General features: G+C 41.5%; 1 protein-coding gene across 1 annotated transcript in view; it reads left to right on the forward strand.

The window, feature by feature from the left end:
• Window positions 1–12,953, forward strand: part of LOC146809528 (immunoglobulin superfamily member 1-like) — a 788,293-nt gene that overhangs the window by 104,863 nt on the left and 670,477 nt on the right. Inside the window, exon 4 of the mRNA XM_085614874.1 lies at window positions 8,554–8,838. Coding sequence (XP_085471000.1) covers window positions 8,554–8,838 — 285 coding nt within the window. The remainder of the gene's footprint in view (window positions 1–8,553; window positions 8,839–12,953) is intronic.

The raw sequence follows: 12,953 nt of genomic DNA on the forward strand, positions 1-12,953 counted from the left end.
CGAGTCCTGTGAGGTTGTATTGTAAGTGGTAACATACCTAATGATATTATCACTGGCATTGACACCTTTCACTTTGGGAACTAAAATCTCTTCTCAAATTAGCTGCCTTATCACGTGCTTCTTGAATGATCTTTTCTGTGTAACCACGATCTCTAAACCTGGTTGTCATACACTCACACTCTTTGTTGTAATCAGCATCAGAGCTGCAGTTCCTCCGAACCCAAAGGAATTCGCCGTATGGAATGCTCTGAACCAAATTCTTAGGGTGGCCACTATCCGCATGGAGTAATGTGTTACCTGCTGTTTTTTTACCGAATAATCTAGATTTAATTTGATTATTAACCACAGAAATCTGTGTATCCAAAAATACTAGTTTCACTGATACTGCCTTCAAATCTCAGATTAAAATCATTTCTGTTGAGGAAGGAGACAAAATTGGCCCCTTGATCCTGACTACCCTCCCATACAATAAATAAATCATCAATATAATGTAACCAAATTTTAATATGGTCGTTATACTGTTTGAAGTCCTTGGGCACCTGCTGCTCCCACCACTCCATAAAGAGGTTGGCATAAGTAGGAGCAAAACAGGTGCCCATAGCAGGCCCTTGCTTCTATCTAAAAAAGATGTAATTGAAAATAAAAAAGTTGTTCTCTAGACAAAAACCAATCATGGCCAGCAAAATTTCTGTGTGCTGCAAGAAGGAGATGCAACGTGACTTTAAAAAGTGTTTGTAAGCTTGAATTCCATCAGTGTGTTTTATAGAGGTATATAAACTACTCACATCCAGGGTTATCAAAAGAAAGTTATCTTGCCAGGCCTCACCCTTGAGTTCATAAAAAAAATCTTTGCTGTCCTGTATGTAGGATGGTAACATCTCTACATAGGGACGCAAAAAATAATCTACCTATTTAGAGGTGTGTTCCAATAAAAATCCCATGGATGACACAATAGGTCTCCCTGGTGGTCTCAGTGGATCCTTATGGAGTTTGGTAACAAGTAGAGCATTGCTATTTTAGGTGATCGATTCAGGAGGTAGGCATACTCGTCCCATTCCAAAATACCCTGTTTATGCCATGTTTTCAACATTTCAACATATAGTAAATAAGAACTCTCAATGTTTTATTTTGGAATTCTCTCATAGCATTCAGGGTTGTTAAGTTGCTGCATACCCTCCTGCATATAATCCTCATTATTCAATACAACAACATTGCCCCCCTTGTCTGACTGACGGATAACAATGTTGTGATCAGATTATAAAGTTTTCACGGCCAATCTCTCATTTTTATTTAAATTGTCATTCCTCCAATTCTTCCTTTTGGCCAGTTGCTCTCCCTCCTCTCCACTGCCATATGGCAATGCCCTGCTCTGTGATTCTGAAGTACTAGCAGGCTGTAACGGGCTGTTTTCCCAAAGTATCAGCTTTTCAGGCTTGCAAGTTTGTGTTCCTCTCGCAGCGCTGGCCGGCACCTTTTGCCTCGTTTCACCAACTTGTCAAGTGCCAGGTAAGGGGGCAGAACGGATATTACAACAATGCTCCACCTTCGTAGCGGTCTGCCGTTCTGTGCCTGGACACAGGTGGTGCAAGGTATGACGCTACCGCTACGCGCCAACTAAATACACCACAAGTCTCCTTTATTTTTAAAAAGAGTCCTTGCACTCAAGGGAGGGTTTATCTATATATATTCACTGAAAAAACAGAGGTTTCAGGGATGTTATAGTTAGTTGGACATTTCACTCGTACAAAACCAGTGAAATTCGGCTGTTATAGTTAGTTCAGCTAGCTATAACTCGCGTCCCGCAATGCACTGCTGATGACGTCACATATTACATCATTCATGACATGGTCAGTGACATCACTGATGATCTCAAATGACATCACTGATTACATCATTCAGTGAATGTGTGTTTCTCTTAAGTTTAAATAAGTTTTATATATATATATGCCAAGGTGTATTGAAGAGTGAGTGGGTGTATACGTGTCTGGATGGAGGATTTAGTAGGTGTGTGACTGTATAAGTGAGCGATTAAATGTGTCTTACTGAATGCATGGGTTAGTCACTAAACTGTGAATGTCTGTATCAGTGTATCTGTTGTTGTGTAAGCTGCTGCATGGGTTGGTGAGTAGCTACAGGAGTGTCTATATGGGTTATTGATTGGTTGCCTGAGTATCTGCATGGGTGCCTGGGTGTATGTGTGGGTGGGTGGGGGGTGTGACTTTGTGCATAGATTTTTGAGTGGGTGATTCACTGGGTGTATGGGTTCAAGAGTGTGTCTGTGAAGGGCTGTATGGGTGATTGAGTGTGCGTATGGCTGTGTTGGTGAGTGAATGGATGTCTCAGTGGTATATGTGTGAGTAACTACGTATGTGAAAGGCAGTATATGTGAGTGTTGGAGTATGTAAATGACTATATGTGAGAGTGAGTGATAGTGAGAGTGACTGTATGGATGAGTGTGTGCTTGTGTCAGTGATTGTATAAGAGTGTAAGTATGTGCTAGTATTTGTATGAATAGATGAGGTGGTGTGTGTATAACTGTATAGGTGAGTAAATGGGAGTGTGATTGATTCTTTACATGACTGACTAGGTGTGTAAGTAACTGTATGGGTGAGTGGTGGTGTGTGAGTGTCTGTATAGGTGTATGAGTGCATATGATATTGCTTTATTGATGAGTCACTGCTTGTATAAGTGACTGTGTGGGTGAATGAGTGGATGTGTGTGTAGACCTAGGAATCAGTGAGTGAGTATGTTATAACTGGTGTTGGTGTGTCTATGGTTTTGAAAATGGTACTCTGTATTTTAGAATGGGTGTATCAAAGGTTATATTAGGGTGTGAGGAGGTGCATCAGATTATCATGTGGATGATGTCATCAGTGATGTCATCAGTGATGTCATTTGAGATGTCATCAGTGATGTCATCAGTGATGTCACTGACTATGTCATGAAAGATGTAATATGTGACGTCATCAGCAGTACATTTCGAGAAGCGTGAGTTATAGTTAGCTCAAAGGTTTTTTAAATGCTAATTTCTAACTTTGCCTACAGAGGTAGGACATGTGAAGAAAGAGGAACAAAAGCACAGAAAGAAGCAAGACAAATGCAGAAAGAGGCAACAGAAGTCCAGAAAGACGAGGGAAAGTGCAGGAAGAAGCTAGAGATGTGCAGAAAGAACCAGCAGAGGAGCAGAAAGTCCTCCTGTGCTCCCAACTTTTTGCTGATGGGTACTGGTGGCAACTGACTCTGACTAACCAGGCCTAGAGCCAGTGCTTTGCTAAAAGACACTTAGAATATAGTGAAATCACCTACATACACTAGGGAACATGATGCATTTGGGTACCCCTGTGATTAGCATGACCTCCTCTGTAAGGCCCTAGAACATAATAGGGCAGGGGGATTAAAACTACCTCTAAGTCAGAGATGCAGAAAGATGCTTCTTTAAGTAGTAGTCACGTTTGCTGAGTGGTGAAGAAAGGGTGCTGGGTGTCCGACCAGCACTCAGGAATTCTGTTGCGTAGGACTTACTGAAGGTACCAGAAGGGCTTCTTGGCCCCCAAACACCCTCAGGACTAAATTGGACTTCATCCCTCATCCCGTAGTCTGCCAGGAGGCATGTTTGCAGAGTGGTGGTGAAAGTGGGGCATGGCCTCCGAAGACATCTTAGAAATCCCACTGTGTGGGTCTTACTGGAGGTAACAAAAGGGGTAGTTGGCCCCCAAGGACATCCTTGGGGGCCAAATTCCCCTCCTATTACCTCCAGTAAGTCCCACACAGTAGCATTGGTAAGTACTTGTACCAGGCCACACCCCCTTTTCCCACCACTCTACAAATGCGCTCCCTGGTGTGCTCTTGGATGGAGATTGAAATCCCCTTCGCTGCTGGGGATCCTTTAGGGGCCACCTAGCCTGCCTCTTACCTCCAGTAAGCCCCACGCAGTGGGATTGCTGAGAGGTAGACAAAGGCCACACCCCCTTTCTCCACCACCCTGCAAATGCGCCCCCTGGCACGTTGTTAGTTGGGGAATTAATTCCCCTTGGATACTGAGGGTCTCTGGGGGGCAACTAGCCCACTAGGTACCTCCAATATGCACCTCAGAGCTGGATTGCAGAGAGGTGGTCTGAGGCCACGCCCCCTTTTTACACCACTCAGCAAACGCGCCTCTTGGCTAACTGCTGCTCATGGGATGAAGTCCACTTGTGTCCTGAGGTCCTCAGGACATAAGAGGACCTCATCACTCTACCAACAGTGCGTCAAGAAGCGCGTTTGCAGAGTTGTGTAAAAAAGGGGCATGGCCTTGGACCACCTCTCTGCAACTGAGCTCTGTGGTGCATATTTTAGGTTGACCACCAGGGACCCTCAGTATTCAAGGGGAATTAGTTCCCCATCTAATAACGCGCCAGGGGGCGCTTTTGCAGAGTGGTGGAGAAAGGGGGCCTGGCCTCTAGCGAGATGCCTTTTTTTTTTATACAAGGGGGCTGTGTGGCCCCTCTTCTTTTACATTTTGTGGGCCCTGGGGACCCCATCCCCCAGGGTCTGACCCCTATTTATTAAAAATAAAATTCTTAAACCGCGAAGGGGGCTGCGTGGCCCCCCTCCCGAGGCCAATTTCGGCTCTAGGGACCCAATCCTCCGGGGCATGGGCAGACTTTTTTTTATTTATTTATGTGGACAGGCGCTGCGTGGCCCCCCCCTCCTCAGGTCAACTAACCCTGGGCGTAGTGGGCATAGTGTGGCTACGTGGAGCAGCGTGTAGTGTGGCAAAATCTATGCACACTCGCGCGCTCCGCGTAGCCCCACTACACGCCACCCGCCTCCCACCCACCCTCATTTTAAAATACCTTAAAGAATATAAAAAGTAAATAAAATCACCTTAACTGCAGTGCGACGTCCCGGGGCTTCCTCTTCTTGCTTGCCGGTAACTTCTTCACACAAATGCGCATGCGCGGACGCCCGCGCATGCGCATTTCTCACGAGGAGGAGTCGTGACTCCTCCCCTGTTCTCAGATATCGATATTTTTCTTTTTCTAATTTCTCTGGAACTACTGAACGGATTTACACCATTTGAAAAAAAGGGCTCTTTCTGAACCAAGGGCTACCTATTTGTCATATTTAGTGTAATTCGTTCAGCAGTTCGGGCTGTAGCTTTGTCCAAAGTTTCTTATGGAAATTAACTTGGGGAAAACACATTTTGGGACCCCCTTTTTTCTCTGCCCCTGCTTCATGAACCGCCCCAAATCTTTCAAGACACGAGCTGACCGTAGCGCCCCAGTAGTTTTTAAAATTTCCGGAAGATTCGTGAAACGGCGCCACAGATATTGGCAAAAGAAAAAACGCTATTTGAATAAAAACAAGGTCCTAACTATAACTACGTACTGGCGCCCGCCAGTAGGTAATATATATATATATACATATATATGTAACATTAATATATTATCTACTGGCGGTCGCCAGTAGATAGTTATAGTTAGGATCGTGTTTCCATAGGAAATCTGAAAATTCTATTTTGAATAACTTTTACGCCGGTTGACGAATCCTCGCGAAATTTTCAAAACTAATGGGGCGCTCCGTTCAGCCCCTACCCTGAAAGCCTCGGGGTGATTCGTCAAGTAGGGGACGAGAAAAAAGGGGGGCCCCAAAACGCGTTTTCCCCATGCATTTTCCCGTAGGACCTTTAGACACAGCTACAGCCCGAACGGCTGAACAGAATTACTTGAAATTTGGCAGAGAGGTAGCCATAAGGTCAAGGAAGTGCCTTTTGCAGGTCTGGTGTAAATCTGTTCAGTATTTCTGGAGAAAATAGCATTTAAATGCATATCAATATCTATACGCGCGCAGGGTGCGCGCACCGTGCGAGCACCCTAACGTGCGCGAGCGTAATTCTGATTGGTGGTTACATGTTAGTCAACGTTCGAATCGGTCGAAATCAGGAAGTGTCGGCCGCCATTTTGTTTGTTTTCAGTGCGAGAGTGAAAAAGGAAGGTGGCGAACGTGAAAAGGGGGCAGGGTAGAGAGTTCCTGACCCCCTAGCGTTTGTTAGGGGGTCCCTGAAGGACCCCGAAGGCAGAAAAAAAATATATATTTTTTTTAAATCGCGGGGGTGCGCGCACCGTGCGCGCACGGTGAAGACCAAAAAAAAATAATAATAATTTTTAATAGTTTATTGTAAAATAAATATATAGAAAAAATAATAATACAGAAATAAATTAGCATTTAAAAAAACCGTACAAATTCACTGAAAAAACCATAGGTTTCACACACGTTATAGTTAGGAATTAGCATTTAAAAAACCTTGCAAATTCACTTAAAAAACCATATTTTTCACACATGTTATAGTTAGGTAGATATTTCACTCGTAAAAAACCAATGAAATTCCCCCATTATAGTTAGTTCAGATAACTATAACTCGCGCGACCGCCACTCTATCACAAGGATGATGTCATCAGTGATGTCATGAGTGATGCCACTGACCATGTCATGAGTGATGTAATATGTGACGTCATGAGCAGTGGATTGCGGGCGCGCGAGTTATAGTTATCTGAACTAACTATAACGGGGGAATTTCATTGGTTTTTTACGAGTGAAATATCTACCTAACTATAACATGTGTGAAACCTATGGTTTTTTAAGTGAATATATATATATTTGTAAACTTATAAACACCCATTCAGCCCAGTATACCATATATCATCTCAGGTGCCACTACCAGTGCATGGTAGAATTTGGGTTATCATTGCTGATTCAATTTCTGACAAATATATTATAACATTGGTGTGAACTTAAAACAAACAGAATAGCATGACATCAGTTCTTCATAGAAAAGTCTTTCCAACAATGTTGTATGTTTGCAAATCTTGCTGACAAATCATTAAGTGCCTAAAATATCTGAAGCCAAGAGTAGTCTTTTTCCCTTTCCTTTCATAATTTTTGCAATAAAATGTTTAATACTCTCCATTTACTTTTGACTTTAGTAATGCAAATACTTATTTCTTATGTATTTTAGTCTTGCTCAATTTGAGCTATTTACTCTTGAATTACTTCTGCAAACCTATTTTTACAACAATCAATACGCAAATTAGGTGTCCATTATCTATGACTATGTTTCTCAAGTACATCTTGCATGACAGCATTCTTCTGTACTGGCCGCCCCAAGATCTGCCTTAAAGTGAATTTGCTACTCTTCTGCGACGATAATGCATTTCTAGATCTCCATGTGAGTTCATACTGCAAATAGAATGCTCTGTAATTGCATTACGTCTCGTAATTTGCACTCTGTGCCCCTTTTGCAGACGTTTTCTATTTTCAAAGATTTAGAAGCTCCTATTTACATCCATATTTAACATTCTCAAATTATTTACACTGCATCGCCTTTCATTCTTCATAATAAAGTCTGTTCTTCATCAATTCTTCAAAATTATATATATATTTTTCTGTTAACTATCCAAAATCATTTACTAGACTCTTTTCAATAATTGGGTGTGTTGTAAGAGTTTAATCTACTTATCTCAAAACACTGAACATTTTAAATCAACATTTGGTGTTCATTATTGCACCTAACGTAGTGTGCTTTTTCTGTCAACTTATTAACACTGATGGGAAAAGCTTTTATTTGGCAAACAGGTTACAGCTGAAGTTTGTGGTTTTGGAAACCTCTATTTACGTAAACATATTAGATAAGGTCAGTAAAGATTACCCTTACTAGTGTCCAAACTGTTCCTCTTAAAAAGGTAGTTATACTTACTGAATATCACTCTGTCATAAGGAAGACCAGGTTAGAGGAACTGAAAGGGTCAAACGTCAACAAGAATATTATGACATATCAACTTGTTTACGATAACTTGCAAGTATATGTAGTGAGGATATAACCCCTTCTGACCCAAATCACTTTTGTCCGGTGACCAATATTACCATATTAGCCAAATTGCTAGAAAAATGTGTGCAACAACCACTGAGCCAACACATTGATACATTTAATCTAGGACCCCTGTGTGTTGGTGTTTGTGTCTTGCAGATAGGCTACTGTCTAAGACAGATTGGATTTTCCTGAGTTGCAGCATCCACCTGATCCTGTATGTGTCCCATATTTGTGCATCTGCACATACTACAACAAACAAACATTACAATAGAAAAAATAATCGTCTAAAATTGCATAAATCTACTGGCTATTTACCAATGCTTGTTGAATGCTTGCTAAACATGAGTTTGCACTGCTTTCGTTACATATATAGTTAAAAAATGGAACAAAGTGATTTTTCCTCACAGATAGTTGCGTCTGTCAAAACTGAGAAATAGAGAACATTCAATTTCCCCATTATTACATAGGCACAGAACAAATAATTTGAAATTCGTTTGTTGCATGTTTGCTCTGGTGTTAACACTATTTGCTCCATGCCATTGTATGCAGCCTGCAGAAGTGGTGCTAATTGATTTCCTCTGCTCTTTATGCACCAGTGCAAAGTTTCAATAATATGGCTCCTAGTGAACTGTCATGCAAGTTGAGCTGGTGAATATTTGGTGTGGTTCTCCTTCACTGATACCAACTAACCTTTCCCTCTATAGAACGCTACATTGAGCCATCTATCCTGGTGCGACCTCAACGTATGATCCCGAGAGGTACAGATGTGGTCATCGTATGCAGCTGCCAGCGTCGGAACATGCGGTTCATGCTCTTCAAAGACAATGGAATTCCACAAGAAAAAGATGCTGACGGACAAGAGGCCACATTTTACATCACTGGGGCCAGCGACAAGGACGTGGGACAGTACATCTGTAGCTACCGCTCCAGGTTGGATCGCCCAGAAGTCTACTCTCACCTCAGTGACCCTGTAATCATCAATGTGACAGGTGAGATATTATCTGGTTATTTAGGTGGAGAAGGAGTGGAACAATCGTTCTACTTTTTCATCTTTGATTTGTAGGGTGGTGGGACAGCAACCAAGGTATGCACAGGGATAGAGATAACTCTGGAGGGCTCGGGGTGACCACATATTCCAGATAAATATGCCGCCTATCAATTCTCAGTCTATTTGCTTTGAAATTTACTTAGGAAAATCTAAATGTATCTGAATTATTGTTAAAGTGATTTCTTATTGAATTTAGTATTTTTCAGTACTTTTACCTGCTTTCACCCAAAAATAAGGGCTTTGTCTGTAAAATGCTGTCTCTATAGCATTTCAAAGTGCTTGCACGTTGGCATATTTTTTTAAGTCAGGAGGCTCTCACTAACAAGGTACCCTACCTTATGCTACGATAGTAGAGATGTTACTATTGCTACTAATACGAACTCTACTGCCATTGCTAATATCACTACTAATAATAGTATTTATAATAATAATAGAAGGGGTAAAGTACCCCTTGCTGTACATTATAAGGATATTGCAAGTCACCGAAGAGATCAATAACCATGTAGAAGAAGGAGGTCGAAGGGCGAGTTCCTTTATATGGTTATGGAACTCCAAGGTGATTTGCAATATACCTATCATGTACGCCACGGGGTCCTTTATCCCATATAATACATGGTTACCCAAACTCATTGAGGTAGAATTATGCACATTAGATGTGGTTCCTACTTACGATATGAGGCGACTGAAATGGGCAAATCTAGCAAAACAGGGTTATGTACTGACTAGTATTTCTAATGATACTGCCAGTGCCCTGATAGAATTAGAAAATATTATATCTGCTGGGAAGAACCTAGAATGTGTCACCCAGTTGCATGAACGATTTTTTGCCCACATGAGAACTTATTTTATTAAGAGACATAAGCCGAAGAAACTGATACCCCAAAGATCTTGCCGCTGGTATAATAGCGAGTGTAGACAGGCGCGTGCTAGCCTTGGGAGGGCGATCAAAATAGGGGAGTCTGCACAGGTACGGATTGTCAGGGCGAATTACAAGACCACGATGTACAAGCCAAGCGTTCCTGGGAAGAAAATCACTGGCAAGACCTTAGAGAGGCTAGCGTTCAAAATAATAGTAAACTATTTTGGAGTTTATTAAAATGGGATCATGGCGGCCAACCTGAGGAACCACATAACCATGTCACCCAGGATGACTTGGTTAACCATTTTAAGCCACAGTATGCCCGATGCCCATCTGAGGAATATGGGGTAGAAATTAACCATGTGTTTTATACTAAAGAGGTTTTTAATAGTAAGGCTGTCGAATTGGCCCTTAGATTAGTGGCGGGTGGAAGAGCACCAGGTCAAGACGGTATTCCCGCAGATGTGTTTACACATGATAAGGAACGGTGTGGGAGATATATTAAAATGTTGGCAAATGCCTTAGCACAGGGAGCACCCATCCCGGATTCCTGGAAGGGTGCGATAATAGTCCCCGTATATAAAAAAAAGGGATAAATCATTACCTGGGAATTATCGACCCATAAGTTTGATCTACTCATTACAGAAGATCATAGGTAGGTTAGTGCTAAGTAAGATACAGGATTGGATATACGACAATAATATACTGTCCCCTCCGCAAGCTGGATTCCGAGCATTCACTAGCACCATTGATCAGGTGTTTTGCTTTATCCTTATATACTGGAAAGTAGTGTTTCTGAGCAAAGGCAGTCTTTATGCCACATTTGTGGATTTGAAATCGGCCTTTGACTTAGTACCACGCACCAAATTGTGGGTAACCTTGAAAGACCTAGGGTTGCCAAGTGAACTCTTATCAATGGTAAGGATAACTCAGCTAGAATGCGATGGGGGTCCCAGGGCATGGATACTTGTACATCCCCAGTAGAGCGAGGGGTGCGCCAAGGGTGCGCTATGGCACCCACCCTATTTTCGTTGTTTATCAACAGCATTGTGGATCACATATCATCCGCGAATACTGATGCCCCAACACTTGCAGGGACCAAAATACCCATTTTAATGTTCGCCGATGATACCTTGATAATTTCAAAAACCCCGAGCGGACTCCAGCAAGCTTTGCTTATCTTTGAAGAATTTTGTACAGCTCGTGGTCTAGAAATCAATGTATCTAAGACGAAGTTCATAACTTTTAATTCATATAATGTTTTTAAAGGAAAAAATTTAATGAATAATCAACCACTGGACCAAGTTAGAATTTTCACTTATTTGGGGGTAACTATTCAGAGTGATATGAAGTGGAATCAGCAAATTGATCTTGCCACACTTAAACATCGGCAACTGGCAGGTGCGCTAAATGCGGAGCACAAAAATTCACTCACTAAACCTATGCGACCTGTGCTCCAGGTTTACGACATGAAAGTGGTCAGTGCGGCCCTTTATGGCGCCGAACTCTGGGGGTTCGAGAATATGCCCAAACTTAGAGTCTCTGAAAATAGATTCCTGCGTAGTATCACCAATCTCCCCCAAAGTACACCACAGTGCCCTCTGCTCTACGAGCTTGGCAGAAAGTCCACATCAGATATTGCAAAACTACGCCCTGTTTTATACTGGCGTAAATTGTGGACTACGCCGAAATTGAAGTTGTATGCATTGGGTTTCATAGATGTTACTAATTCTGATACTTTCCACAAGATAAGTTGGTTGCGGGGAGTTAGGGATGTCCTTACAAGTATGGGGATGAATTCCCTCTGGTTGGATCCACTCTCAGCATGTTTTCCCTCACAAAAAGCATTAAAAGAAAGGTACTGGGCGGTAGTGGTGCATAACACCCAAAGATATAGTGAATCATCTTCATTGACAGGTTTGTTTTTGAATTCTAAAGACAGCCCTGTCTTTGAACCCTACTGGGACACCATAACCAAACCATTGGATAGAAAACTGTATTTCCAGCTGCGAGTGGGATCGCTGCCTCTTAAATCTTTTACATCTAGGTGGTCGAGCTCAGGTGACGACAAGTGCCCAGTCTGTTTATCATATAGTGAAACGATTGTCCATATGCTATTTGTGTGCCCAGCTTATGCTGCCCCACGCCAGATTTGGTTGAAACCTATATGTAAAATGTTGGGTACGAGGAAGAGTGCGGAGGCAGAAAGGATAATACGTACTGGCACCTTATCGTATATCTCTATAGAAGCTGCCAAATTTCTGGGGTGGGCGTGGGTAATAAGGCTAAAACTAACAATAACATGAGCAAATTTGACTGTTTAAACTAGATAGCCGTAGATTGATTGATATAATGAACATTTTATTGTCCAGGTAGCAGATTTACTCTATTGTCAAAATTAACTGAAAGTGAACAAAACAAATGATGATACTGTACAACTTTTTATTGCAATTCTTTTTTATCTGTTTTTTAAGGCAATTTCTTAGCTCTTTTTAATTGTAACCTGCTCCAGTGGTAATAACTATTGTAGGATATTTATCTCTTTATCACATATTTTACTAGATTTTAGCTGTATTCCGGAATAATCATGTATACATATGTAAAATGCTTTTATGACAAAGTGTCGAATAAAGCTTTTTGGACTGGACTGGACTGGTTACCCCATCAACTCTCCTACAAACCACTTAACACCTTGGCACACAGCTCGTTTATACGAAAGAGCGGGTATGTTTGTGAATATGAAGAATAAAAAAATCAAATCTCTAGAGCAAAATTTAAACCATCAAAAAACAGTTAGTTATTTGTTGTAAATAGATATAAAAAACACTGCAATAGAAGTCAGTTTTAAAAAAAAGAAGCCGCACTAGCTCAGAATGTGTAGGAATATGCAGAAAGAGTCTAGCTTTTCTCTAATGATATAAGGAGTGCAAAAAATAAACATGTTCTCTTTGCTTGTAATTGTAAACTGAGAAACAGAGCAGAAGAAAGAAAATCAACGTTTCATTTTCATTGCTTTAAACAGCTGCTCCATGACCTGACCTGCCTTTAACCTCAGCTGCTGTCTCTGGCAGCAGGCATTGTGAAGTCAGAACAGATTGTAAAAATGTATAATAGTCAATGAATTACATCTTTTCTTTGTAATCAGAGACTGGGTGTGTCACAAGTCTCTGCTTATAAAGAAATTAGAGACTGGTGTT

Source organism: Triturus cristatus, chromosome 7, assembly GCF_964204655.1.
Source record: "Triturus cristatus chromosome 7, aTriCri1.1, whole genome shotgun sequence".
Classification (NCBI taxonomy): Eukaryota; Metazoa; Chordata; class Amphibia; order Caudata; family Salamandridae; genus Triturus; species Triturus cristatus.